The sequence below is a fragment of the Trichosurus vulpecula genome, chromosome 8 (genome assembly GCF_011100635.1).
Source record: "Trichosurus vulpecula isolate mTriVul1 chromosome 8, mTriVul1.pri, whole genome shotgun sequence".
Lineage (NCBI taxonomy): Eukaryota > Metazoa > Chordata > Mammalia > Diprotodontia > Phalangeridae > Trichosurus > Trichosurus vulpecula.
In genome coordinates, this window is record NC_050580.1 from 181,795,900 (window position 1) to 181,823,675 (window position 27,776).

A 27,776-nucleotide genomic window follows, 5' to 3' on the forward strand; every position below is an offset into this window, starting at 1 on the left:
TTGATCATTGTACAATCTTGCTCTTACTTTGTTCAGTGTTTTCCTGGTTCTGCTCATTTCACTTTTCATTAGTTCATGCAAGCCTTTCCAGGTTTTCCTGAAAGCATCCTGCTCATCATTTCTTATAGCACAATAGTATTCCGTCCTAAGCCCATACCAGAGTTTATTCAGCCATTCCCCAATTAGTGGGCATTACCTTAATTTACAATTCTTTGCCACTACAAGAGAGCTGTTGTATATATTTTTTTATCCATGTAGGTCCTTTTCCTTTTTAAAAATCTCTATTGGATGGGGAGGCTAGTTGGTGCAGTGAGTAGAGCACCAGCCCTGGAGTCAGGAGGACCTGATTTCAAATCTGGCCTCAGACACTTGTCACATTTACTAGGTGTGTGACCTTGGGCAAGTCACTTAACCCCAATTGCTCTGCCAAAAAAAAATCTCTATTGGAACTTTATGGAAGTGTGAGATAAAAAAGTCACACAAAATGAAAAGGCATGGGTGGATTGCAAATTTCAGTGGTAGAGGAATTATGAGATCCTTCAAAGTATCAAAGTAGAGCCAAAGAGTAATATAATAGTCATCTTACTTTTCAAACAATTCTCATGAACTCTGGCTAATTTTCCATCCTCCTAGGACTTTCCTCAGGGCATTTTTCATGTCCTTGTTGCGTAAACTGTAGATTAGGGGGTTTAAGAGTGGAGTTACTACTGAGTACATCAATGTGACAATCTTCTGCATTCCAACTGGATTCCCAGATGTTGGGGTTACATACATCACCATGAGGGTGCCATAGAAGAGAGACACAACCACCAGATGGGATCCACATGTGGAGAAGGCTTTACGCCGGCCAGCACCAGAGGGAACACGCAACACAGCTCTGAGGACCAGGGTGTAGGATCCAAGGATGGAGAGGAAGGGTCCAAAAATAATCATGGAGTTGAAAGTGTAGCAGATGAGTTTAATTTTAGGAGCAGGGACACAGATGAGTGAAAATAATGGGCCTGGATCACAGACAAAGTGATCAATGATGTTAGGGCCACAGAAGGGCAACTGAGATATAAGAATAATGGGAACTGGGTAACAAAGAAATCCACTAATCCAACAGGCAGATATCAGGGTGGCACAAAACCGTCCTGTCATTTTGATGGGATAGTGTAGTGGATGGCAGATGGCTAGGTACCGATCATATGCCATCACTGATAGGAAGAAACACTCAGTTGTCCCCAGGGAGCAAAAGAAGTAGTACTGCAAGAAGCATCCAGAGAAGGAGATGGTCTTGGTCTCAGATAGAAAATTGGCCAACATGTTGGGAACAGTAGAAGAAACATACCATATTTCAAGGAAAGCAAAATTCCCCAAGAGGATGTACATGGGTGTGTGGAGCTGCTTGTCCCATTTCACTGCGCAGACAATGGCTCCATTTCCCAACAAGGTCAGCATGTATGCCACTAAGATCAAGGAGAAGAGGAGATTCTGCATTTCCCTGTGACCAGAAAAACCCAGGAGTACAAACTCAGTCACAGTGTGTGTGATTGATCTGTTAGGCTCCAAAACTGTGGATAAGACAAGACAAAAATGACACAAACTATCTTGTTTCCAAGAAGACATGCTAAGAAGAAAGTTTTAATTTCAGTGGAAAGCACATTCTGAAACTAGATGTCTTATCCTTAGCTCCTATGGGACATACTCTAGTGGAGGGAATAGCATGAGAATTAAACAGGTTTCTGCTTAATCTGAAGGTAAACAGGTATGACAGATTAATTCCTGAATAGTGCTAGTTGTGCTTGGATTTTGGGGGAACACACTCCTGGTAGTCTTTCCACAAGTGTAGGTGCACTGTTAGTACACATTTATTATGCACATAGAAGGACATACACACAGGAAGCTAAGACCAGCAGAGTCTACAGAATCACAGATTTATAGCTATAAGGGACCTTTGAAGTCATATAATGCAATGATCTCATTTTTCAGCTAGGGAGCCTGAGTGAGGGAGTGAGTGGGTGGGATTTAAGTGACTTGTCCAAAGATGGATGGGCAGGAACTAGCATAGCCAGTATTCAAACCCAGGTCTTCTCACCCCAAATCCAGTTCTCCTTCCATGGTCATGCTGCCTTAAGAGTCTTCACTTTCTTTTTATTTTGCATGGAAATAATCTATACTCACACATTGGTAGGGGTTAGTCTAAGTAACACTAGTCCTTTTATTACCGTTTCTGCTGCTTAAATATTCTGGCTGATTGAAGGTTCAGTGCTGAAGGAAATACTTGCTCTCTCATCTAGTGAAACAGTTCTACCTGCTTGCTTTCTATCTTGGAGGACTTGCTATAGTCCCTAGTATTCTATGGTAGCATTAGTTTGAAACATTCTGTATGACCCATTCGTCTTAATGTTAATAATATTTATTTTTTAATGGCAATATCCCTCATAAGTGGGTAAAAATGTGTCCAATTTTATCTCAGTTTGAAGAAGCCAGATCTTAAAGTTGAAATCACTGCAACTTTTGTTTTCCCTGATATTTGTAACCAGTGTTACCTACATTAACATAGAGTGTTACCTTCCAGTAGCACCATCTTTGAATGTGAAGGAAGAACATAAATGTTATCATCTTCAGATGAACCTCTGTATGATATTTTGTTAAAACTAGAGATAACCATACTGTAACTCTTGTTTTAGCCATGAAAACTAATCTCATATCTTTTCATTTTTCTTAACAAGACTAACTTAGTCCTACTTTATTGTTTGTTCTTTATTTTCAAAGAGGACCAATGACATCATGAGGTGATGTTTTGACTTGAGTGTGAATTGGATTTAAGTGAGGCTGAGTTGTGCAAAGTCATGAGCCTCACTCTTTCCTTCGAATTTTCAAAGTCCAGTGGCAGGACAAAAGATCAGATGAAGGGCCATGGCCCATGATGCTGTGGATGGCCTTGGTGTCTTTGTTGTGTGACCAAACACTAAGTGCTCCACAGTGCCTGATTTAGCCTTCTTCATGGCCATTGGAATAAACTGTTCTCATCCCATCCATTCTGCTAGAGAAAGTCTTCACATGCTTGGGGTAGACATCCCCTTAGCTCACTGATAGGTCTGAAGTCTGTCAGTTACCCTCAACCTGGTTTAGCTCATTTGTGGGGATGGTTTACTGGGGTGTGGCCTCTGTTCATGATAGTTCCTTTGATTTCCAGGTGAGAGTTTGCTGAAGGTGGACACCCTGAAAAGAGCTTTGCAGGCACTCACACCAGAGGTACTAATCCTCCCTGAACATCAAATACATACCCACTCCTTTCTTACTTGAATAATGAAACAAGACAAAGATTTTTTTTATAAGCCCAAACAAGTAGGTCACATTTTTCTATATTGGAAACATGAACACTCCAGTGTCTACATGGACGTACCTAACATTCATTTATCAAACATTTATCAAGCACTTACAGTGTGCAAAGCACTCTTGCATTGAGGAAGATGTATTGATTGGCAAAGACTTGTTTCTAGCCTGAATGAATATTGTAAAAATAGAAGTGACCAGATCTGCATATATATATATATATATATATATATATGTTTATAGCATAAAAAATCTGAAAAGATATTCATTAAATAATGCAAAGAAAGAAATCAGAACCCATAGAACCAAGTACATACTAACATTTAAAATGACAGGTGTACAGTAATGAATGTATCACATAATCACAAATTTGAGAGTTGGAATAGACCTCAGTATCCATTCTAGTATGGGGGTAACCAGCTATATCCTGTTTAGGCCTCTTAGACCTCTGCAAGGCAGGGTCAACTGAAAATGGACCTATGCATGGCAAGGCTAGTTTTAGGATAAGAAGACTTGGCAAAGAAAATCTGCCTTTGTAGCTGATTACCCACATGGGAGATGACAGAAATGTTTCAGCCTGGTTATCTATATGCAAGAGAACATAAATGTTTCAATTTGGTTAGCCTTGAGTAAAAATAGTGTCTCACTCCCAGGACCAAGATGATAAAAAACTTAACCAATGCTTTATTGTACTCTTCCTTGAAGTCTGGATGACTAAGCAATTAACCTGTATAAAATACTGTCAGTAAGTGCATTAAAATCAGTCTATCACATGACTATATGACTTGCCTAGCCCCATGTCTTTGTCTTCATATATTCACACCACTGCAGGCACACTAGTATAACCCATGCTGTTGTTGTTTTTGTTTGTCCTTTGTTCTTGAAGGGGACCATGACACTGGCAGTTAAAGAATCTCCACTAATACTACCTAGCAAGTGATCAGCCAGACTCCTTGAAGATCTCCAAGAAGGGCGAATGAAAAATTCTTCAAATCTCAGAGGGAATGGCTGCTAAGTTATTTCAGACATTTTATATGTTGCTATTAATTTATTCCCATGTAGTCATAAAGCAAGTCTAGTTGTTTTTGATATTTAATATTGTTTACAACAATACAACCTATTGACTGAACTCACTCTAAACCTAGGGCTAAATAATAGATTGTTTTGGATAACATGCTCACTTACCAAAATTCATCCTTTTGTCCCCCATAAAGTCTGTAGAGAGGAAGTGTTGTACTATTCTATACTTCTTTCCATCTGGAGCAAACACAGAAGAATAATATTTTCATCACAAGAGCATATTTTTGAAATCATATTAAATATTAGACTATTTTCAATGAAAAGAGTACATGACTCAGTTGATATGGTTTTCATGGCAGTGGAAATTTTTCCAATGGATTTAATTCAAATCTGTGTAACATGTAAAGGAGATATTATGTTTAAACAGGCAGCGGAGTGTTAGTGAAGTGTGTGCGTGGTGACTGATGAAGACAATTACTGGGCTAACAGAGCATTTCCAGGTGCAGAAAGAAACCTTTGGTAGAACTGTTATAGCTTAACAGTATACTCAAAACATATGGGGCACCCTGCTTCCTCTCCTAGTGAAAGATCAAAAATTCCCTCCCACCCTCAAAACAGTCCTGTTTGTTATAAGCATTGTTATTACTTATTACAATCACAGGATTGTCATCCATGGAACCAGGAAGAGAAACAGCCTTCTTTCCCAGAAAGTGGAGCTTTTAAGTCTGAGTATCTTGACTTCTGATCTGGTTAGTATGACAGAATCACGAAAAATTAGATCTGGAAAGGACCTTAAAAATCTGAGCTAAATGAAACACTGACATTCTCAACCCTAAAACTTAACACTATGTGAATTTTATTAGCAAGCAAAATTTTATTATATCTGACTCACTCATGGTGAAGGTACAAATAAAGAAGAAGTGAGTAGAAACAATGAGCATGAGCTTAGAAAATAAATCTTCTGGATTCTAGTAGGTGGCCCCACAATATTTGATAGGCTCCAAGCTTTTCATCACCTCAATGAGAATAGTTAAGTACTTTGAGTGATATGCACTTTTTTAGTCCCAGGAGAGGAAGGCTTGTTTTACATCTTGGTTCAGTGAATCTCTACTGTGGGTAAGATTAGTGGAAAATTACTCTGGCCCCTCCAGATGAGCCGGCTTGCCACTGGAAAAGTCGAAATAGGAGAAGTATGGAAGTGAGATGGAAGAATGCTCTTGAAGGGGCACTGATGAAGGCTACCATCAGTAAGTTATTATTTGATGAAATTTCTATATGAGAAACATGAGTGCTCCTGGACCCACCCCATGAACCATCTGTTGAATCCATGGAGGTGGATTTTTGATATCCCATGCATCAACATTCAGACATTATCACCTAGGTGCTAGGAGTTTCTCTCTTCCACAGCACTCATATACACAAAGAACAGATTCACTGTCTTGAGTCCTCCTAGGGTATCTCCATTCCTAGACAGAGGAGAACTCCAGGATTCCTTTGGTTCTCCCTAGGAGAAAATAGAATGAACAACTGTAACAAAGAATAGATATCCTCATTGTACAACAGCAGCACATACATAAAAGCAGTCATTGTGCTGGCTATAATGCAGACCATTCTCCTATAGGCATAGTGTTCTTAATAATTATCAGCTTTCATTTATATAGTTCTTTAAGGCTTTCAAAGCACTTTGCCAAGTTGTCTCCTTTTATCCTCCCATCAACCATGGTAGATAGGGGTTATTATTTATTCTCCCTACTTATAGATTTGGACAAAAGGGACAAGAAAGGGAAGTTAAGTGACTTGCCTCCAGGTCACACTGTTAATCAAGGGTCCAAGGCTAGATTTGAACTCAATGACTTTCTTACCCGAAGTCCAAACTTTATCTGCTGTATTACCAACTTGCTGGCTCACCTGGGTGAAATGATCATAGGATCATCGATTTAGAATTGAAAGGAACATCAGAGGCCATCTACTCCAACTCCCTTCTTTTACTGATGAGGAACTGAGGCCCAAGGAAGTTAGGTAACTTCTCCTGAGATCTTACAGGCAGTAAGTGACAGAGCCATGATTTGGACAAGGAAGGAATCAGTTACAAGGAGCTCTTCTTCAAGCATCCTAATCTTGAAATTCTTTGGTGGAAGGAGGGGAAAATGGGGGCATAGAGTCAAAAAATTATGTAATTTCATTTGCCTTTTTCCATACCTGACAATTCTGGGAACTCATCCTCTTGTAGTGATTTGAACTGTGTGTATCTGATCCAATTTATATTTCCTGTCAGCTGTTATTAATTCCCAGGCTCCTATGATCTACAGCTGCCCCATTTCTGTTAGTGCCCTGTCCCTGTATTTCACAGTATTTTGGCTAGGTTTCCCTCTGGGGTCTGACTAATGAGACACCAGAGTCAAAATAAATATCTGGGAAATCTCAAGAACTCTTTCCTCTGTGTGAAGATAATTTTTCACTGAGGAAATTCCTCCTCCCTGCAGGGAAATGAGTATGGGCTCTTCATTTGTGGCATATACCTGCCTTCTCTTCCTTCCTAATAATAAGCTGACCTTATATAACTGCTATCATTTGGTTGACCTTTTGATTTGATTTTCCCCAAGGTATAATGGATACCAGCCATATAGTTTATTTCATTTCATTAGAAATTTGGTGAATAATTGCCCTTCCTAATTAGTATTGGTATAGTCATTAGAGTACTTGACCCAGATTCAGGAAGATGTATTTTTGAATCATGCTACTGAGATTTAGCGTGATGTATGGCTATGGGAAAGTCCCTAAAATCAATCAGTAAGCACTTCCTAAGCATTTATCATGTGCTGAGTATAATGGGGAACTAGGGAGTGGGAGTCTATTCTCAGAGGGTTTATGGACAGTGTGATCTGCCCTCCTCACCCCTGCCCTAAAGGTGGCTACTATTAGACACAAATATGTATGTATGTATGTATGTATGTGTATACATATTTATGAAAAATCATTCTATGAATATTTCTATTTATCAGTTCTTTTAAAATGGTACTATGACTTACTTCTTTTAAAATTTCCAAGGATTTAGTAATGCCTTTGTATGATTGCATGCTAAACAACTTGTTCATATTGGAACCAATATATAATTATCCTGTCTTCTTCTTGACCCATAACCACTCAACTTTTTTTTTCTGTACTAGTAAGCTGAGGTCTCAAATTTCTGGTGCCATCCATCAGACTTTAACCTGACATTACTGCTTGCTTACCAAAGGCTTCATTCCCCATAAGGAAAGGAACACAGAGTTTCCTTTGGTCTCATTCACATTTTCCAATATCAGCATATCAACCTGTCAGGTTAAATACCCAACTTTCAGTGGGTATTTATGTGGTCCAGTAACATATGATTTAAAAGTTTACAAAGCTTATCATAGTTTAATTATGGTACCTACTCTGCAGTGGAATGTTGCCTTTCTAGGCTTCATTATGCTTAAAATTTTATTGGTGTGGGCTTTGATACTAAATAGGTCTATTTCCATGGGCCTTAGAAATGGCTGGCCCAAGTTGTTTTGTGCAGCCATTTGAGAACTTTTTCCATAGTCTTTCCCCTAAGAGTATGGGCCCTAGACAAGATGTACTTCTGATTAATTCCATGGCTTGGTCCCCTTGGGATCTATCCTTGTGCCTGACTGATCATGGCTTGGAAAAGCCTGTTATGCCCTTTCCCCAAACTCCCAATGAGAAATTACTCTTCCTTCCCAAGTCCTCAAAGCTATGCCCCGTGACTAAAATTTTTAGTAATTCCAGTGCCACTGGATCTCAGCAGGAATTGGTCCACCAAGGGATAATGCCAGATGGATCAATCCCCTGCAGTTCAATAATGAGTAAGAAAGATCAACATGAACCCAGTTCCTGATGTCCTGATAATTAAAAGAGTGTATGATGTATTGCAGAAGTTTTTTTTTCCTTCAAAAGGATCAAAAAGCAACTAGTCCTTATGCAGAAGTGAATGGATGAAGTAGAAGACTATCTTTTCTTGGAACCATAACACAGAACAAAAAGTCATAATGGATAATATGTTACTGTAATATAAAGGTGAAGGCATAATGGAATCCTTTATAGCTTATTATGGGATTTTGCATGTAGATACAATCAGTTAGTGGTAAATTCAATACAGTAAATTTCTGTATGTCAAGTTTCATTATCATGTGGCACAGCTTCTTCCATGTAGTAGATTCTAAAGTTAAGGTTTACTCATGGACTTTGGGAATGAATAGAAATATCAGCAGTTTCTTGTTGAAGCTCAGTGTTGGGAGAATTTGTATTGGGAATTCCAATTTCTAATGGAAATAAAACCCCACTCTAACAGCTGAAATGAGCAGGAGGAAATAAACATTTATATACCACCTACTCTATGCCAGGCCCTGTGCTAAGCATTTTACAGATGTTATCTTGTTTGATCACACAGCCTATGATAATATGAGTAATATGTATTATGAATTATTTTTCCCCAAGACATAAAAATTACATTCCTTAAAGCATGCCAACATAAAAAAGAGATTCACTGTAGATGTGACTCAATTTAATCTTTCTGAGGAAGGATTGAATGAAAGTATGGAAAGAAAAGATAGCTTATCTGCTATGGTCTCCACATCAAATAGTTATGGAGTAAACTAAGAAGAGAAACCATAAATTTAGACTTCTCCCTTCAAACTACGTGTAGTCTCATCTAGAATCTGAGTTTGGGAATCTTTACTCTGTAAGTCTTTCTCTGTTCTCTGGTTTACACTTATTTGTTACCCAACATCTAATTTTTTTTTAATTTAGTTTTCAGCATTGATTTTCACAAGAGTTTGAATCACAAATTTTGTCCCCATTTCTACCCTCTCCCTCACTCCAAGATGGCATATATTCTTGTTGCCCTGTTCCCCAGTCAGCCCTCCCTTCTGTCACCCCACTCCCCTCCCATCCCCTTTTCCCTTCCTTTCTTGTAGGGCAAGATAAATTTCTACCCCCCATTGCCTGTGTATCTTATTTCCTAGTTGCATGCAAAAACTTTTTTTTTTTTGTTTTTGAACATCTGTTTTTAAAACTTTGAGTTCCAAATTCTCTCCCCTCTTCCCTTCCCACCCACCCTCCCTAAGAAGTCAAGCAATTCAACATAGGCCACATGCGTATTGTTATGTATAACTCTTCCACAATACTCATGTTGTGAAAGACTAACTACGTTTTGCTCCTTCCAAACCTATCCCCCTTTATTGAATTTTCTCCCTTGGCCCTGTCCCCTTTTGAAAGTGATTGTTTTTGATTACCTCCTCCCCCATTTGCCCTCCCTTCTATCATCCCCCCTTTATTATCTTCTTCCTCTTTCTTTCCTGTGGGGTAAGATACCCAATTGAGTATGTATGGTATTCCCTCCTCAGGTCAAATTTGATGAGAGCAAGATTCACTCATTCCCCTTCACCTGCCCTCTCTTCTCTTCCTACAGAACTGCTTTTTCTTGCCACTTTTATGCAAGATAATTTACCCCATTCTATCTCTCCCTATCTCCCTCTCTCAATGTATTCATCTCTCATCCCTTAATTTGATTTTATATTTTTAGATATCATCCCTTCATCTTCAACTCACCCTGTGCCCTCTCTCTCTCTCTCTCTCTCTCTCTCTCTCTCTCTCTCTCTCTCTCTTTCTCCACATACATATATACATACATACACACTCACATATACATAAAAATATACATATATATTTATATATATGCATATTCCCTTCAGACACCCTAATACTGAGGTCTCATGAATCATACACATCATCTTTCCATGTAGGAATGTAAACAAAACAGTTCAACTTTAGTAAGTCCCTTGCAATTTCTTTTTCTTGTTCTTTTTCTTGATTGCCTTTTCATGCTTCTCTTGATTCTTGCGTTTGAAAGTCAAATTTTCTGTTCAGCTCTGGTCTTTTCAGTGAGAAAGCTTTAAAGTCCTCTATTTTATTAAAAATCCATATTTTGCCTTGGAGCATGATACTCAGTTTTGCTGGGTAGGTGATTCTAGGTTTTAATCCTAGCTCCATTGACCTCTGGAATATCGTATTCCAAGCCCTTTGATCTCTTAATGTAGAAGCTGCTAGATCTTGGGTCATTCTGATTGTGTTTCCACAATATTCAAATTGTTTCTTTCTGGCTGCTTGCAGTATTTTCTCCTTGATCTGGGAGCTCTGGAATTTGGTGACAATATTCCTGGGAGATTTCTTTTTGGGATCTTTTTCAAGAGGCGATTGGTGGATTCTTTTTTTATCATGGCTTTCAGGTAGTCCAATAATTTTTAAATTATCTCTCCTGGATCTATTTTCCAGGTCAGTGGTTTTTCCAATGAGATGTTTCACATTGTCTTCCATTTTTTCATTCCTTTGTTTCTGTTTTATAATATCTTGATTTCTCATCAATTCACTACCTTCCACATGCTCCAGTCTAATTTTTAAGGTAGTATTTTCTTCAGTGGTCTTTTGGACCTCCTTTTCCATTTGGCTAATTCTGCCTTTCAAGGCATTCTTCTCCTCATTGGCTTTTTGGAGCTCTTTTGCCATTTGAGATAGTCTATTTTTTAAGGTGTTATTTTCTTCAGTATATTTTTCAGTATTTTTTTGGGTCTCCTTTAGCAAGTCATTGACTTGTTTTTCATGGTTTTCTCACATCCTTCTCATTTCTTGTCCCTATTTTTCCTCTACTTCTCTAACTTGCTTTTCCAAATCCTTTTTGAGCTCTTCTGTGGCCTGAGACCAGTTCATGTTTTTCTTGGAGGCTTTTGTTGTACGCTCTTTGACTTTGTCAACTTCTTCTGGCTGTATGTTTTGGTCTTCTTTGTCACCAAAGAAAGATTCCAGAGTCTGAGACTGAACCTGGGTGCGTTTTCGCTGCCTGGCCATATTCTCAGCCAACTTTGACCCTTGAGTTTTTTGTCGGGGTATGACTGCTTGTAGAGTTAAGAGAACTTTGTTCCAAGCCTGGGGGGATGTGCCAGCTCTGCCACACCAGCACTCCTGCTTCCCCAAGAGCCCCCAACCTGGACTGGGCTTAGATCTTCAGCAGGCTCTTCACTCCTGCTCTGATCTGCCACTTAATTCCTCCCACCAGGTGGGCCTGGGGCTGGAAGTAACTGCAGCTGTAGTTCTGTAGCTGCACCTCCCCCACTGCCCCTGGGGTGGTGGCCAAACCATGAACTCTCTCCCCGGCAGCTTTTCCCACTAACCTTCTCTGTTGTCTTTGGTGTTTCTGGGTTGAGAAGTCTGGTAACTGCTTCTGCTCACTGATTCAGGGTGCTAGGGCCTGCTTCACCCGAATCCTGGTCTCTTTGGTCCTCACCGCCCACGCTGAGCTCTGTTCCACTCTGCTCTGCTCCACTCCCAGCTCCGTGCAGGACAGACCTTACCCAGAGACCATCCAGGCTGTCCTGGGCTGGAGCCCTGCTTCCCTCTGCTATTTTCTGGGTTCTGCAGTTCTAGAATTGGTTCAGAGCCATTTTAATAGGTTTTTGGAGGGGCTCGGTGGGGAGCTCATGCTAGTCCTGCTTTCCAGATGCCATCTTGGCTCTGCCCCCCTGTTACCCAACATCTTACAAAGCACTACCACAACAATACATTAACCCTGGAACTTAGCTCTGGCAGAGTACAGAATAGATTGTACATGAGCAGAGCATTCTGGATTATTTGTATTAGTGCATAGAGGAAAGCAGAACAGGCATGATGATGATCATCTTTGATGATATCTTTACTTGGAGGTTGATATATCTTGCTTGAATTGAAGAAGAAGCCTCAGGATAACCTGAGTCACCTTCCTGGATCACTTTGATTGCCAGTGGAGTAGATAAAATTGTGGGGTACATGGTTTATGAGATTTCTATTTAGCAGTCGATAGCTAGAAACCCTTGGGTTCTGGTCCCTGATGAAGGGCCTTTGAAAGGGATGTGGAGTTAGATTCCCATGGGAAAGAATTTGTTTTCACATAAATAGTTTCCCTGATGTCCCATGTGTCTTTCCAAGAATCCTTGGTTGCTGCCTTAAGTGTCCCTTCGACACCTAGCACCTTCTCCCTCATTCATAGTACATTGGCTCCTAGGCATAGCTAGGTCCAATAAAGTAACTCCATGTTTGGGGATATATCTGGATGGATCTGAAGAGAACATCCTTTAGTTTAAAAGGGAAGGGAGCAGTCTACTGAGCAGTCATCCTCTCTTGGGAATGAGGAAAAGTTTCATAATTCGACCCCCTGGTAAAATATTTGCCTCACACACATCTTCCTTCTAATGAGCTGTATCAGTAAGGCAAGATTCACAATATTAATCATGACCATGAATATGCCTATATAGTTCTAAATTGAAGAATCTAAGAGACTTGCCATATGGAACGCAGAGCATGCAAAACATTTATTCAGACTCCAGAAGATGAAATCCCAAAACCAATAACTCCAATTCTACATAGCAGTAATTGTATCCCAAACCAGTAAGTCCTCTTCATTATAATAGCAAGGAAATTAAAAAACAGTATCACAGCAGGGAGCCAAGCCATCGGGTAACCTTCCCCTCTCCTGGGGCCTTCCCGTAAACACTCACAAATCCTAGCTGTCTGCTTGCCTGTGTCCTCTCCTACCTCAGGTCTGGGGGCTTGAAGTTCTCTTTCTCAGCCCTTCCAGTTCTCCCTCTGTCCCAGTTCTCTCTCTCTCTCTCTGAGCTTAATGGCTATCCTCAGGATACATATACCCTTTTTAGGGCCTGGGGATTCACACCTGGTTAGTATATGGATGTGGGCCTGCCTACAAACAAGCCTCCCCTTATGAAGCTTCCCTTAACTAGCTCTACCTGAAGCCTATTAAGGGTATGAATGGGCCAGAAGATCTTTAATCACATTGACACCACATGAAGTTCATCTGTAACAGAATGCTCTTATTTGACTTATCAACTGCCAATTGACACCATTAATTTTAAGCTATAAACATTTTATTTACTTTTTACACTATTTTTGTGATTTTCTTCACTTCTCCTAAATAATCATGAGAATATAATTTATTAAATACCTTTCCACATATATTGATATAAACCTAGTCATGGTCATGTCTCTAGTTATACAGCTAGTATTTCCTAAAACACACCCAACATTTCTATTCTCATTCCAGCCATTTCTTTCATTTCTTTTGTTTTATTGTTTTTTTAAACTATTTCTGCAAATCCTATTAGAAGCAGACAGTACACTGAAAAAGAGGAGTGATTAGGTAGCAATCTATACTCTGAGACGGTTGTCTAAGAACACTGAAATATTAATTCCTTTGCCCAGTGTCACACAGCCAGACTGTGTCAAAGGCAGGGATTGAACCCTGTTCTTATGGGCTTCAAGTCTGGCTTTCTGTCCACTATGTCATACTGCCTCTGCCCGGAAATAAATACTAAGTAAATGAGGGTGGTGGTGGAATGGGGGAAGTGAATGGGCATGTACTAATCACCTACTATGTGCCAGGCATTATGCTAAACACTTCATGAATATTTTTTCAGTTGATTTTAATGAACCCATGAGTTAGGTGCTATCATTATTATTGTTCATTTGTTCAGTCATGTCCAACTCTTTGTAACAGTGTAGACCATAGTGTATACAGGTTTTTCTTGGCAAAAAACTGTAGTGGTTTCCCACTTCCTTCTGTAGTAGATTAAGGGAAATAGAGGTTAAGTGACTTGCCCACGATCACATAGGCAGTAAATATTTGAGGTCATATTTGAACTCAGGTCTTCCTCTCTCCAGGACCCACATTCTCTCCCCTAAACCCCCTAGGTGCTTTCTGATCCTACTGTTATCCTCATTTTATACTGAGGGAACTGAGGCAGACAGAGGTTAAGTGACCTAGTTATCTTAGAGTTTACTGGCTAGATTTCTTTCTCAAAGACCATGCCTTCAACCCAATTTGTTTGTGCCCTCATTGATTGGACAATAGGTCCCTGTGAAAAGACTACTTAATGGTTACTTTTTGGGCCCTTCTGGTTCAGAGTGAATGTAAATAGTAATAGTTTCTCTTTCGGCCATCCACTCTGAGAGTCTTCCCATCCCAGTTTGATTTTTTTTTTTTATGAAAGGACCATCCCTTGATTCTATTCTTAAACAGGACTATTCACTGAATGGGAGTTACCTCACTCAAAGTGAGACCTAGGAAAGACCTTAGCTTAAAAAAGCCAATGTCTCCCACTGCATCCCGGGCCATCTATATTCATTCTGATAGATATCTGGCCACTGGACCCAGATGGCTTTGGAGGAAAAAGTGAGGCTGGTGACTTTGCACAGCCCTCCCTCACTCAAATCCAATTAATTTCCAAGTCATGTCATCATCTTCCAGATATCAAGGTCCTTTCAAGAATGAAGGACAAACCACAACCTCGATGTGTAAGGGTCATATATCTAGTTAAATGTCTGAAGCTGGATATGAATTCAGGTCTTCCTGATTCTAAGTGCAGCACTCTATCCTCTGTCCCATCTAGCTGCCACCACTGAATGAGAGAAAGGAAGAACAAAAGGAAGGAAGAATAAAAAGCAGGGAAAACTGGAAAATGGTATGGCAGAAACTGGGCATAGACCAGTGTCTTACACCATATACCAAAATAGTCAAAATGGGTTTATGATTTAGGAATAAAGGCTGATACTGTAAGCAATTTGGGAGAGCAAGAAGTAGTTTACCTATCAGATTTATGGGAAAGGGAACAATTCATGACCCAATAAGAGGTAGAGAGCATATAAAATGCAAAATGAATAATTTTAACTATGTTAAATTGAAAAGTTTTTGTATAAACAAAGGCAATGCAACAAAGATTAGGAGGGAAGTAGAAAGTTAGGAAAAAAATCTTTACAAGGCCTCATATCTAAAATATACAGGGAACTGAACCAAATTCATAGGAATGCTAGATTGCCCAATTGAGAAATGGTCAAAGGATATGAACAGGCAGTTTTCAGAGGAAGAAATTAAAGATATTGATAGTCATGTGAAAAAAATGCTCTAAATCACTATTGATTAGAGAAATACAAATCAAAACAACTCTTAGGTACCACATCTCTCCTGTCAGATTGGATAAGATGATGAAACAGGAAAATGATAAATGCTGGAGAGGATGTGGGAAAATTGGAACATTGTTACATTGTTGGCAGAGTTGTGAACTGATCCAGCCATTCTAGAAAGCAATTTGGAACTATTACCCAAAGGGCCATAAATGTGAAATACTGCAATACCACTTCTAGGGCTATATCCCAAAGAGATCATACAAGTGGGAAATGGACCCGTATGTACAAAGATATTTATAGCAGCTCTTTTTGTGGTGGCAAAGTACTGGAAATCAAAGGCATGCCCATCAGTTGGGGAATGGCTAAACAAATTGTGGTATATGAATGTAATGGAATACTATTATGTAATAAGAAACGAGGAACAGACAGACTTCGTTATAACCTGGAAAGTGTTACATGAACTGATGCTGAGTGAAGGGAGCAGAACGAGGAGATCATCGTACATGATTACAGACACACAGTATCTGTGAGGACTAACTTTGATAGACTTGACTCTTCTCACCAATACAAGGTTCAAAGACAGCTCCAAAAGACTCATGATGGAAAAAGCTGTGCACATCCAGAGAAAGAATTATGGAGTCTGAATGCAGATTGAGGCAAACTATTTGCTCTCTTTTTTTTCTTCTTTTTTGGTTTCATTTCTCCTTTCTTATGATTCATTTCATTGGTTATAATTCTTCTTTACAACTGCAATATTATGTAAATAAGTTCAACATGAAGGTATATGTAGAACCTACATTAGATTACATGCCTTCTTGGGCTGGAATGGGGGGAGAAGAGAGAGGGAGAGAAAATTTGGAGCCCAAAAACTTGTGGAACTAAATGTTGTAAACTAAAAATAAAAAATAAATTTATAATAAAAAAGAAAAAAAAGCAAGCAAGGAAAAAGGAATATATGAACTAGTATGGTTCTATGAAATGTGGATCTGCCCTCATTGTCCCTAATGGTTGTCAGTGTAATGAAGGATCATGAAAAGAAGTTTCTATGTATCTCAGACCTAAATGCTATTATTCATCTTTCTAAGTAAGAATTCTAGTTTGTACTTTGCAACCTAGAAAAGAGTGAGGGAGACCTAGATCAATCTTTAGAAGGCCAATTATGAAGCCAACAGTAGAAAGCAGAAGCTTGGACTCACAGACCTCTACTGGGAATCAGAATCTAGAAACTTGGACTCATTTCTCTCTTTTTTTCTGGATCATGTGCCTCCTACCTTTCTAGCTTTTTTCTGACTATGATTAACTATTTTAGGAAATAATTATCCTTTGGGTAAGAGCAAATTATAAAATGAAATCTGTCATTTGTCTTTGTAAACCTCAAAAAGCTATTTAAATGTAAGCTATTGCATGAACATACAAATAAGCAGTGGATTGGCTAAAGGGTGGATGGTTGGAGGGAGAAGGGAGGTGTCTCTCAGAAATCCCTCTGATAGATATCAGTTCTGGAGGTTGAAGAACTCACAGCATTCTGTTGGAAGCCTTGGCACCTCCCTGGCTCCTCTCATTTATTATTTAGCAGGTTCTGAATCTACATTGGTGTGCTAAATGGCACCTGAGTATCCTCAGAGAGCTAATACATAGTCCTGAGCTCTCACAGGGAGTCTATTAATTCCCTAGTAGACAAGCACCCCAACAATGCCTTAGTTCTCTCTAAAGGGGAACAGAATAAATGGCTTTACAAAAGAACAGGCCCCTTTACAGTTCGGGCTAACAGCAAGTGTACAGAAGCAGTAATTATACTGGTTGGCATGAGCTTCCTGCTCCCTTCTAACTCTCCCTCTGTCCTCCCTCCCACCTCTCCTTGCTTTCATGCCATGATGAGATTCCTTGACTGAGCCTGGAGACAAGGGCAGGTAGCAAATGTCAGCCATATGATTCTCCGCTTTCATAGTTCCTGATAGGAAAATTCTGTGGGAAAATAGTACATGTACATTATTTCTTATACTCTTGTTCTAAAGGCTTCTGGGCCCAGTGCCCTAGTAGTGTTGTACTTTGCATGGGTTCCAATTTGTGCATCATATCAATGAATACTCTTAATTCCTAGGTTTCTCTTTAGTAGGCTTAGTGGCTATGATGTATTTCCCTTCTGGTTTTATACTTTCTTCTTTATTCCAATTTATCATTCATTTTAAGCTGGCTTTTAAAATAATTTGAATTTAAAATTCTCTTTCTCCCTCCCACTTCCTCCTCCACCTATTGAGAAGGCAAGCAATATGATATCAATTATACATGTGAAATCACAGAAAACCATATTTACATATTAGCCATATTACAAAGAAACAAGAGAAACAAAGTGAAAAAATTATACTTCAGTTTTTACTCAGAGTTCATCAGTTCTTTCTCTGGGGGTGGATAGCATTTTTCATCATGACCTCTTTGGAACTATCTTGGATTATTGCATTGATCAGGGTAGCCAAGTCTTTCACTGTTGATCATCATTACAACATTGCTGTTACTGTGCACAATGATCTCTTTGTTCGTTGCACTTCACTTTGTATCTGTTCATATAGTTCTTGCCATATTTTTCTGAAACTACACATCTTATCATTTCTTTTTCTTTCTTCCCTCCCTTACTTCCTTCCATCCTTCTTTCCTTCCTTCTTTCTTTCATTCATTCTTTCTATCTTCCTCTCTATCTCTATCTCTGTCTCCTCTGTCTCTGTCTCTCTGTCTCTCTCAACAGTGACATCATGGGATGCAGCATGGCATAGTGTATAGCAAATCACTTCTTTTTATATTTAATTTTTATTTTATTTTTTCTCAATTACATGTAAACAAAATTTTTACACATTTTTTTTTAAATTTGACTTTTGTATTCTCTATATTTGTCTCTCTCCCCTCCTTGAGAAAGCAAGTAATTTGATATAGATTATAGATGTGCAATCCTGCAAAACATTTCCATATTAGCTATGTTTACAAAATAAAATGCAGAACAAACCCCCAAGAATAGCAAATAAATTAAAAAAAGTAAGCTTTAATCTGCTTTCAGACTCCATCAGGTCTTTCTCTGGTGATGAATACCATGTTAATTTTAAATACTTTCAAATAGTCTTAGATAATCATATTGCTAAGAATATCTAAATCATTAACAGTTGATCGTTATACGATATTGCTATTAATTGTACATTATTCTCCTGGTTCTGTGCATTTTATTTTGCATCAGTTCATGTAAGCCTTTCCAGGTTGCTCTGAAGCATTGGGCTCACCATTTCTTATAGCATAATAATATTCCATTCTAATCATGCACCACAATTTGTTCAGCCATTCCCCAATTGATGAGCATCCCCTCAACTTCCAATTCTTTATTACCACAAAAGAGCTGCTATAAATATTTTTATCCATATATGTCCTTTTCATTTTTTAAATCTCAATTGGGACTTTATGAAAGTGTGAGATAAAAAAGTCACTCATAATGAAAAGGCAGGGGTGGGTTGCAGTCTGCAGTGGAAGAGGAATGATGAGATCTCAGATCCTTCATGGTACTGAAGCAGAGCTGAAGAGTAATGTAACAGTCATCTTACCTTTCAAATAATTCTCATGAACTCTGGCTAATTTTCAATCCTCCTAGGACTTTCCTCAGGGCATTTTTCATGTCCTTGTTGCGTAGACTGTAGATTAGGGGGTTTAAGAGTGGAGTTACTACTGAGTACATCAATGTGACAATCTTCTGCATTTCAGCTGCATTTCCAGATGTTGGGGTTACATACATCACCATGAGGGTGCCATAGAATAGAGACACAACCATCAGATGGGATCCACATGTGGAGAAGGCTTTACGCCGGCCAGCACCGGAGGGAACACGCAACACAGCTCTTAGGACCAGGGCATAGGATCCAAGGATGGGGAGTAAGGATCCAAAGATAATCATGGAGTTCAAAGTATAGCAGATGAGTTTAATATTAGGAGCAGGGACACAGATAAGTGCAAGTAATGGTCCTTGTTCACAGACAAAGTGATCAATGATGTTAGGGCCACAGAAGGGAAGCTGAGATATAAGAACAATTGGAACAGGGTAGTAAAGGAATCCACCCACCCAACAAGCCGATATCAGGGCGGCACAAACCCATCCTGTCATGATGGTGGGATAGTGTAGTGGACGGCAGATGGCAAGGTACCGATCATATGCCATGACTGATAGGAAGAAACATTCAGTATTCCCCAGAGAGAAAAAGGAATAGAACTGGAAGAAGCAGCCAGAGAAGGAGATGGTCTTGGTCTCAGATAGAAAGTTGGCCAACATGTTGGGAACAGTAGAAGAAACATACCATATTTCAAGGAAAGCAAAGTTCCCCAAGAGGATGTACATGGGTGTATGAAACTGCTTGTCCCATTTCACTGCACAGACAATGGCTCCATTCCCCAACAAAGTCATGATGTATGCCACTAAGATCAAGGAGAAGAGGAGATTCTGCATTTCCATGTTACCAGAAAAACCCAGGAGGACAAACTCAGTCACAGTGTGTATTATTGACCTGTTAGACTCTAAAACTGAAAAGACAAGACAGACAAAAACTGACACAAACTATCTTGTTTCCAAATAAGGACGCTAAGAAGAAAAGTTAAAATTTCAATTGAAAGCATGCTGTTCCATTCTGAAACTAGAAGCCCTATCCTTAGTTCCTATGGGACATACCCTAGTGGAGGGAATAGCATGAGAATTAAACAGGTTTCTGCTTCGTCTGAAGGGAGTAAAGGTAATCCAGATTAATTCCTGAATAGTGACACTTGTGCTTGGATTCTTGGAGAACACATATAATACCGTCCTGACAGTCTTTCCACAAGTGTAAGTGCATGAACAGAGCACATTTAGTGTGCGCATAGAAGGACATACACACATCAACCTAAGACCACCAGAGTCTACCAAATAATAGATTTATAGCTAGAAGGGACATTTGAAGTTATCTAATGCAATGATCTTATTTTTCACTTAAAGAAACTGAGGCACAGTAGGGTTTAATTGACTTGTCCAAGGATAGATTGGTAGAGAGCAGCATAGCCAGTATTCAAACCCAGATCTTCTGACCCCAAATCCAGTCCTCCTTCCATGGTCATGCTGCCTTAAGAGTCTTCACAATCACTTTATTTTGCATGGGAATAATCTATACTCATATATTGATAGGGGCTAGTCTCAGTAACACTAGTCCTTTTATTACTGTTTCTGCTGCTTAAGTATTCTGGCCCATTGAAGCTTCATTGCAGAAGGAAATACTTGTGCCCTCATCTAGTGAAACAGTTCTACCTGCTAGCTTTCTCTCTCAGGGGACTTGCTACAATGCCTATTATCCTTTGCTAGCATTTATTTGAAACAAAGACTGTTTCATTCTGTATGACCCCTGTTTCTCTAAATCTTAATGAGATTTGTTTTTTAATGTCAATATTCCCCATAAATGGGTAAAACGTGCCCAATTTCATCTTAGTTTGAAGCAAGACAGATCTTAAAGCTGAAATCATAGCGGCTTTTGTTTTTCTCTGGTATTCGTAGCCAGTGTTACCTAGGTTAACATACAGTGTTATCCTTGCACTAGCTCCATTTTTGAATGTGAAGGAAGAGCATAAATGTTATCACCTTCAGATGAACCTCTACATGATATTTAGTTAAGACTAGAGATAACCATATAACTCTTGCGTTAGCCACTAAAACTGATCGCTTATCTTTTCATTTTTCTCGGCAAGACTAATTCACCTCCATCAGTTTTGAAGAGGACCAATGACATCATGGGTTGTTGTTTTTACTTGAGAATGAATTAGATTCAAGTGAGGCAAAGTTGTGCAGAGTCGTGAGCTTCATTCTCTCCTTCAGAGCTTTTGAAGTCCAGTGGCAGGACATAAGTCAAGTAGAGCGACCATGGCCCATGATGCAGTGGTTGACTTTGGTGTCTGTTTTCTGCCCAAACTCAAAGTGCTCCACAGTGCCTCCTTCAACCCATGCATTCTGCTAGAGGAAGTCTTCACATGCCTGGGATAGACATCCCCTTAATTCACTGACAGTTTTGAAGTTTGTCAGTTACGCTTTACCTGATTTAGCTCATTTTTGGGGATGGTTTACTGGGCTGTGGCCTCCGTTCATGATAGTTCCTTGGAGCTCCAGGTGAGAGTTGGATGAAGTGGACACCCTGAAAAGGGTTTGGTAGGTCCTCACACCAGAGGTGCTAATCTTCCCTGAACAACCCCCCCCACACCCATTTCTATTTTATTTGAATATCAAAACAAGAGAAAGAAGCTTTTTTTGATAAGCTCAAATAAATAGGTCACATTTGTTCATGCTGGAAACATGAACGCTCCAGCATCTACATGAATATACCCAACATTCATCTATCAAACATTTATTAAGAACTCACAGTGGGCAAAGCACTCTAGCATTGAGGAAGATATTTAGATTAGCAAAGACTTGGTCCCTGTCTCCATGAAAGTTATTAAAATTGAAATGACCAGATCTGTAAGGGTGAGGAGTACAGTATAAAACGATCTGAAAAGATTTTCTTTAAATAACACAAAGAAAGAATTAAGTACTCATGGGACAAAGTACATACTAAAAACAAACATGTAACATGACCGGTGTACATTAATTAATGTATCACAGAATAACAAATTTGATAGTCGGAAGAAACCTCAGTATCCATCTTGCATAAGCCGTGTTGTGGTTGTTATTGTTTGTCCTTCATTCTCGAATAGGAACATGACACCGGTATCAAAAGAATCTCCACTATAACCTACCTAGCAAGTGATCACCCAGACTCTCCTTGAAGACCTCCAAGGAGGTGGAGAGAAAAATTGTTTGCATGTTAGAGGGAATGTCTGCTAAGTTATTTGAGATGTTTTATAGGTTGTAATTAATTCCAATGTTGTCCCAAAAGCAAGTTTAGTTGTTTTTGATATTTAGTATAGTTTATAACAAAGTTATAGTTTATAACAAAGCAATAAAACATATTGACTAATCTCACACTAAACCTCAGGCAACATTGTTTGGATTGTTTTGAATAACATGCTCACTTACCAAAATTCATCCTTTCGTCCTCCATATAGTCTGTAGAGAGGAAAGGTTGTACTGTTCTGTACCTGTTCTTGTCTGGGGTAGACACAGAAAAATAGTATTTTCAAGACAATAGAATATTTAAAAAATCATGTCAAATATTAGAGTTTTTTTTCAGTGAAAAGAGTACATGGCTCAATTGGTATAATTTTCATGGCAGTGGAAAAATTTTCCAAAAGATTTAATTCAGATCTGTGTAACTTGCAGAGGAGATACTATATTTAAATAGGCAGTGGAGTTAGTGGAGTGTGTGTGTGTGTGTGTGTGTGTGTATGTGTGTGTGTGTGTTGAGTGAGGAAGACAGCAACTGGGCTAATAGATCATTTCCAGATAGAGAAAGGATCCTTTCCTAGAACTGAGTTAGCATAACAGTATGCTCGAAATATATTGGGGCACCCTGCCTCCTCTCCTAGTGAAGGGTTTCTAGTATATCTTTCCCTCCCGCAACCAGCAGCTAGAACCCTTTGTGGTGTAAACATTGTTATTACTTACTACGATCACAGGTTTGTCATCCACGGAACCAGGAAGAGAAACTGAGCCTTCTTGCCCAGAAACTGGTGCTTACAAATCTGAGCACCTTGTCCTCTGACATCGTTATTATGATAGAATCACCAAAAAATTAGAGCTGGAAAGGACCTTAGATAACTGAACTAAATGAAACATTGACAGTCTCAACCCTAAAACTTATCTCTCTTAGCAATCAAATTTTATTATATCTATTCCACTTATGGTGAAGGTACAAATAAGCAGAGGGAAGTACAAATAATGAGCCTAGAAAATCCATTTTCTGGACTCCAGTAGTTGGCCCCACAGTACTTGACAGGAACAAATGAAAGTCTCCACCCTTTCCTATCTTCTTGATGGGAATAGTTGGGTACTTAGAGAGATATGCACCCTTTTCAGACCCTTGACAGAAAGGATTGTTTTACCTCTTGGTTCAGTGGATTTCTACTGTGGGTAAGATTAGTGGAAAATTCCTCTGGCCTCTCCAGATGAGCCTGCTTGCCACTGGAAAAGTTGAAATAAGAGCAGAAAGGAATTGGGATGCTAAGAATGCTCTTGAAGAGGCACTGATGAATGTTATTCTCTGTCAATTATTATTTGATGAAGTTTCTATAAGAGAAACATGAGTGCTCCTCCACCCACCTCATGAACCACCTGTGGAATCCATGGAGGTGGATTTTTGAGATGCAATGCATTAACATTCTGACATTATCACCTAGCTCCTAGGAGTGTCTCTCTTCCTTAGCACTCATATAGACAAAGAGCAGATTCACTGCCCTGAGTACTCCTAGGGTATCTCCATTCCTAGACAGAGGAGAACGGCAGGATTCCTTTGGTTTTCTCTAGAAGAACAAAGAGTGAAGATCTTCAACCAAGAATAGACATTCTTATTGCACAACAGTAGCACAGAGAAAAACAGTGATTGTGCTGACTATAATACAAAATTTCCTTTGATAGCTCTAGTGTCATTAATTATTATCACCTCATATTTATATGATGCTTTAAGGCTTTCAAAGCACCGTACAAAGTTATCTCCTTTTCTCTTCACAACAACCATGGAGGGGTAGGTGTTATTATTTGTAATAACAGCAGGCCACACTGCTAGTCAAATGTCCAAAGCTACATTTGACCTCAAGGAGTTTCCAAGTCCAAAAGTGCATCTGCTGCAATACCAACTTGCTGGCTCACCCAGGTGAAACGATCATACAATCATAGATTTAGAATTGAAAGGGACCTCAGAGCCATCTACTCCAACTCTTTTTATTGATCACAGGACCATAGATATAGAATTGAGAGAAACCTCAGAGACATCTATCACTTATTTTACTGATGAGGAACTAAAGCCCAGGGAAGTTAGGCAATGTACCCTGAGGTCATACACGTGGTAAGTGACAGAGCCAGGATTTGATCAAGGTAAGGAATCAGTTACAAGGCGTTCTTTCTTAACCATACGAATCTGGAGATGGTTTGATGGATGGAAGGGAAGGGTGGGGCATAGGATGTCAAAAAATTATTTGTATTTCATTTGACTTTTTCCATACCTGACAATTCTGCGAACCTATTCTCTTGCAGTGATTTGAACTGTATGTATCCGATCCAATTTATGTTTCCTATCAGCAATTATCATTGATTCCTAGGTTCTTAAGATCCACAGTCCCCCACCCTTTTTGTTATTTGATGCCATACTCCTGCATTTCATACTATTTTGGGTAGGTTTCCCTCTGAGGTCTTACTAATGAGACACCAGGGTCAAAGTAAATATGTGAGAAATCTCAGGAGCTCTTTCCTCTGTATGTGGATGATTTTTTCACTGAGTCCATGATTCCTTTCTGCAGGGAAATGAGTATGTGACCTTAATTTGTGGCATCTACCTGCCTTACCTTCCTCCCTAATCATAGGCTGACCTTACCTAACTGCTGTCATTCGGCAACATTTTTGATTCCCACCCCCTCACATCTTAGCATACTATGGACAAAACAAAGTAATATTATATTCCATTTGTTTGGGTTTAATATTAGAACTCATGGGATAGGTATGGGAATGGTCCTGTGATTTTGTTAAGATGAACTTTTTATGACAAAATTCCTTGTACTTATGCAGTTCGGCACCTGATTTTTAAGTTACAATCTTAGAAATTTGCTCAGGACAGAGAGTTTAAGTAACTTGCCCAGGTTCACGTGGCTAGTATGAGTCAGAGGCAAGAGTCAAACCTAGGTCTTTCTGGCTCCAATAATGACTCTCTGTGTACTATGCTCTGCTGTATCTCATTAGAACCTGTATCTCTGTCATATTTGTAAAACTTACAATTTTCCCTAGAATGAAGATTAAAAAGATCACTAAGGTATAAGTAACAAAAATACAGTTACATATAATTCTCTTTGTTCTTCATTGTATTCTGAAATGTTCAGGTTGCTTGGTGATTGTTATGTTTATAATAAGAAATCAAGGGATTTGTCTATATAGTTGTTCTTGATCTATTGGCCTTTGCTATATAAAGGTTTTCACTTTATTCTTTCTTTAAGCTTCTAAAATTATGCCTTCTAGTGATTAGCCTCAATGAGTGCATTATATAAAAATGTTCTGGCTCCAGCAGCCACTATTAAAACAGAATGGTAGAGGCCAAAAAGACAGAACAAAATACACCATGTTGACACCTCTGACATCACTTATGTTTATAACATAATATTTCTGTCTGATGCTTAATGTTTTTGCACTGAGGTTTAGCTGGAACAGGATGGGCAAGGCATCAAAAGAGGAAGGATCGTCCTGAGAAGATGTTCTCTATGAGCTCCCTAAAGTATAAGCTTCAGGACTAGTAAGAGAATTAGGTACCTTTCTCAATGGCCCTTTGGATCTCCATCTTGGCCCATGGCAGGCATTTAATGGTTCTGTCTGTCATTAGAGCATGGAATCATGTGTAAAAGTCATATATGTGATATTGCTTCTTCTGAAGCTATCCCCATGACTTTTTATAAGGCTGCCTTTATATCTTTATTTTGGAGGCCATAGTTTAAGAATGGAAATACTATTGAGTAGATCAAGGTTATGATTATCTGCACTTGACCAGAATTCTCAGATGTTGGGCTTACATAAATCATCATAAAGGTCCTGAAGAAGAGACAGACCTTGGTCAGATGGGATCCATACGTGGAGAAGGCCTTACACTGGCAGGCTACTGAAAGGACTTGGAGCACAACTCTTAGTAGCAGGATGTAGGAGCCAAGGATGTATGATATAATGAGGAAGATAAGGAGAGAGCTCAAGACATAGAACAGAATGTCAGTGGCAGGACCAGGGCCACCGGAGAGGTCCAGCAGTGGGTCCATGTCACAAATAAAGTGACCAATGATATTGGAACCACAAATGACAACTGAGAGACTTGGGCAGTGGACCCAGAATAGCTGAGAAGGCCAGCTGCTCAGCAGGCAGACAACAAATTGTAACTGTGTCTCAAGGTCATAATTGTTGGGGAGTGCACTGAGTGGCAAATGGCAAGATAAGGATTATAAGGCATGATACATAGGAAATAGACTTCAGTTTCACAAAGGTGGAGAAATAGAATTGGAGAAATCAGCTAATGAAAGAGGTAGTTTTGGTCTTTAAAAAGAAGTTTTCCAACATGCTGGGAATAGTGGAGATGATGTACCACATTTTCAGGAACACAAAGTTCCCTAGTAGGATGTACATTGGGGTTTGAAACCTCTTGTCCCACCTCAGTGCACAGATAATAGTTCCATTCCCTGTCATGATCTGTATATAGCTTATCAAGAACAATAGAAAGAGTAAGGTTTGCATCTCTCACCCACCAGGGAAAGGAAAGAGGACAGATTCCACCAGTGTGTGCTCCTCATTCGAGCTATGGAAAAGGCATAAGGACCCAGCAGTGCAACGCATCTTTGGTGTTTCTAGGACAAGGATTTTCAAAAAAATTCTTTATTTTTGTTCATGAAAGAAAACAAGCATTTCCACAACATATTAGAATAAAAAAAGATGACTGCTTGTTAAAGATGATTGCAAATCTACCATGCACAAGTTGCCATTCTTTCCAAGTACACAAGAAAGTTATCATGTAAATTTCCTTTCCCCTCTTTTTTCTTCCCTCCCCACCAAAGCCCTAGAGATGGCCATTATTAGATATACATATGTAATATAAAAATAAATCTATGCATAATTCTATTTATCAGTCCTTTAAAAAATGGAACCATGACTTAGTTCTTTCAAAATTTCTAGGGATTTTAATGATGTCTTTGTAGGGTTTGTCTGGTAAACATCTTGTTCATATAGAAACCAATTTGTAATTATCTTGTCTACTTCTTAACCCACAACTCCTCAATTTTTTCTGTACCAGTAAGCTGAGGTCTCAAATTTCTGGTGCCAGCCATCAGATTTTAAGCTGACATTACCTTTTGCTTACCAGGATACCAAAAGCCTCATTCCCCATAAGGAAAAGAACACAGGGTTTTGTTTGGTCTCTTTAATATTTTCCAATAACAGCATATCAACCTGACATCAACCTGAGCATTGCTGTTTAAGAGGAACTTTCTGTGGGTGTAGTGTGGTCCAGTGACATGGTCTAAAAATTTACAAAACTTATCATAGTCTGCAATGAAACGTTACCATTCTAGGTTTCCTTATGCTTGAAATTCTTATTGGTCTGGGCCTTGATACTAAATATTTCCATGGGCCATGAAAATGGCTGGCCCAAGTTGTTTTGTGCACCATTTGAGAACTTTTCCCTAGTTTTTCCCCTGAGAGTATGGGCCCTAGACAAGATCTACTTCTAATTAACCCCATGTCTTGGTCCACTTGGATCTAGCCTTGTGCCTGACTGGTCATGGCTTGGAAAAGCCTGTTATGC

General features: G+C 39.2%; 2 protein-coding genes and 1 pseudogene across 2 annotated transcripts; all 3 read right to left on the minus strand.

The window, feature by feature from the left end:
* Window positions 1-600: 600 nt before the first annotated feature.
* Window positions 601-4,695, minus strand: LOC118829239 (olfactory receptor 11H6-like). The gene is made up of 2 exons (XM_036736224.1): window positions 4,676-4,695; window positions 601-1,537 (listed from the first exon to the last, which is right to left on the minus strand). The coding sequence occupies exons 1-2, from the start codon at window positions 4,693-4,695 to the stop codon at window positions 601-603; spliced, it is 957 nt and encodes a 318-aa protein (XP_036592119.1).
* A 14,224-nt stretch (window positions 4,696-18,919) lies between these two features.
* On the minus strand, window positions 18,920-22,403 carry LOC118829304 (olfactory receptor 11H6-like). Its single transcript, XM_036736311.1, has 2 exons — window positions 22,379-22,403; window positions 18,920-19,872 (listed from the first exon to the last, which is right to left on the minus strand). Exons 1-2 carry the CDS (start codon window positions 22,401-22,403, stop codon window positions 18,920-18,922), a joined length of 978 nt encoding a protein of 325 aa, XP_036592206.1.
* A 3,484-nt stretch (window positions 22,404-25,887) lies between these two features.
* Window positions 25,888-26,812, minus strand: LOC118829720 (annotated as a pseudogene).
* Between the last annotated feature and the right edge of the window lie 964 nt (window positions 26,813-27,776).

What these genes read in the sequence shown, in the direction of transcription:
- LOC118829239 (XM_036736224.1), bottom strand. Translation starts at nt 4,695, where the DNA reads ATGAAAACCATATCAACTGA. An exon ending in ATGAAAACCATATCAACTGA is followed by an intron (nt 1,538 to 4,675) that starts GTCATGTACTCT and finishes GGAGCCTAACAG; the next exon opens with ATCAATCACACACACTGTGA.
- LOC118829304 (XM_036736311.1), bottom strand. Translation starts at nt 22,403, where the DNA reads ATGGAGGACGAAAGGATGAATTTTG. An exon ending in GGACGAAAGGATGAATTTTG is followed by an intron (nt 19,873 to 22,378) that starts GTAAGTGAGCAT and finishes TTGTCTTTTCAG; the next exon opens with TTTTAGAGTCTAACAGGTCA.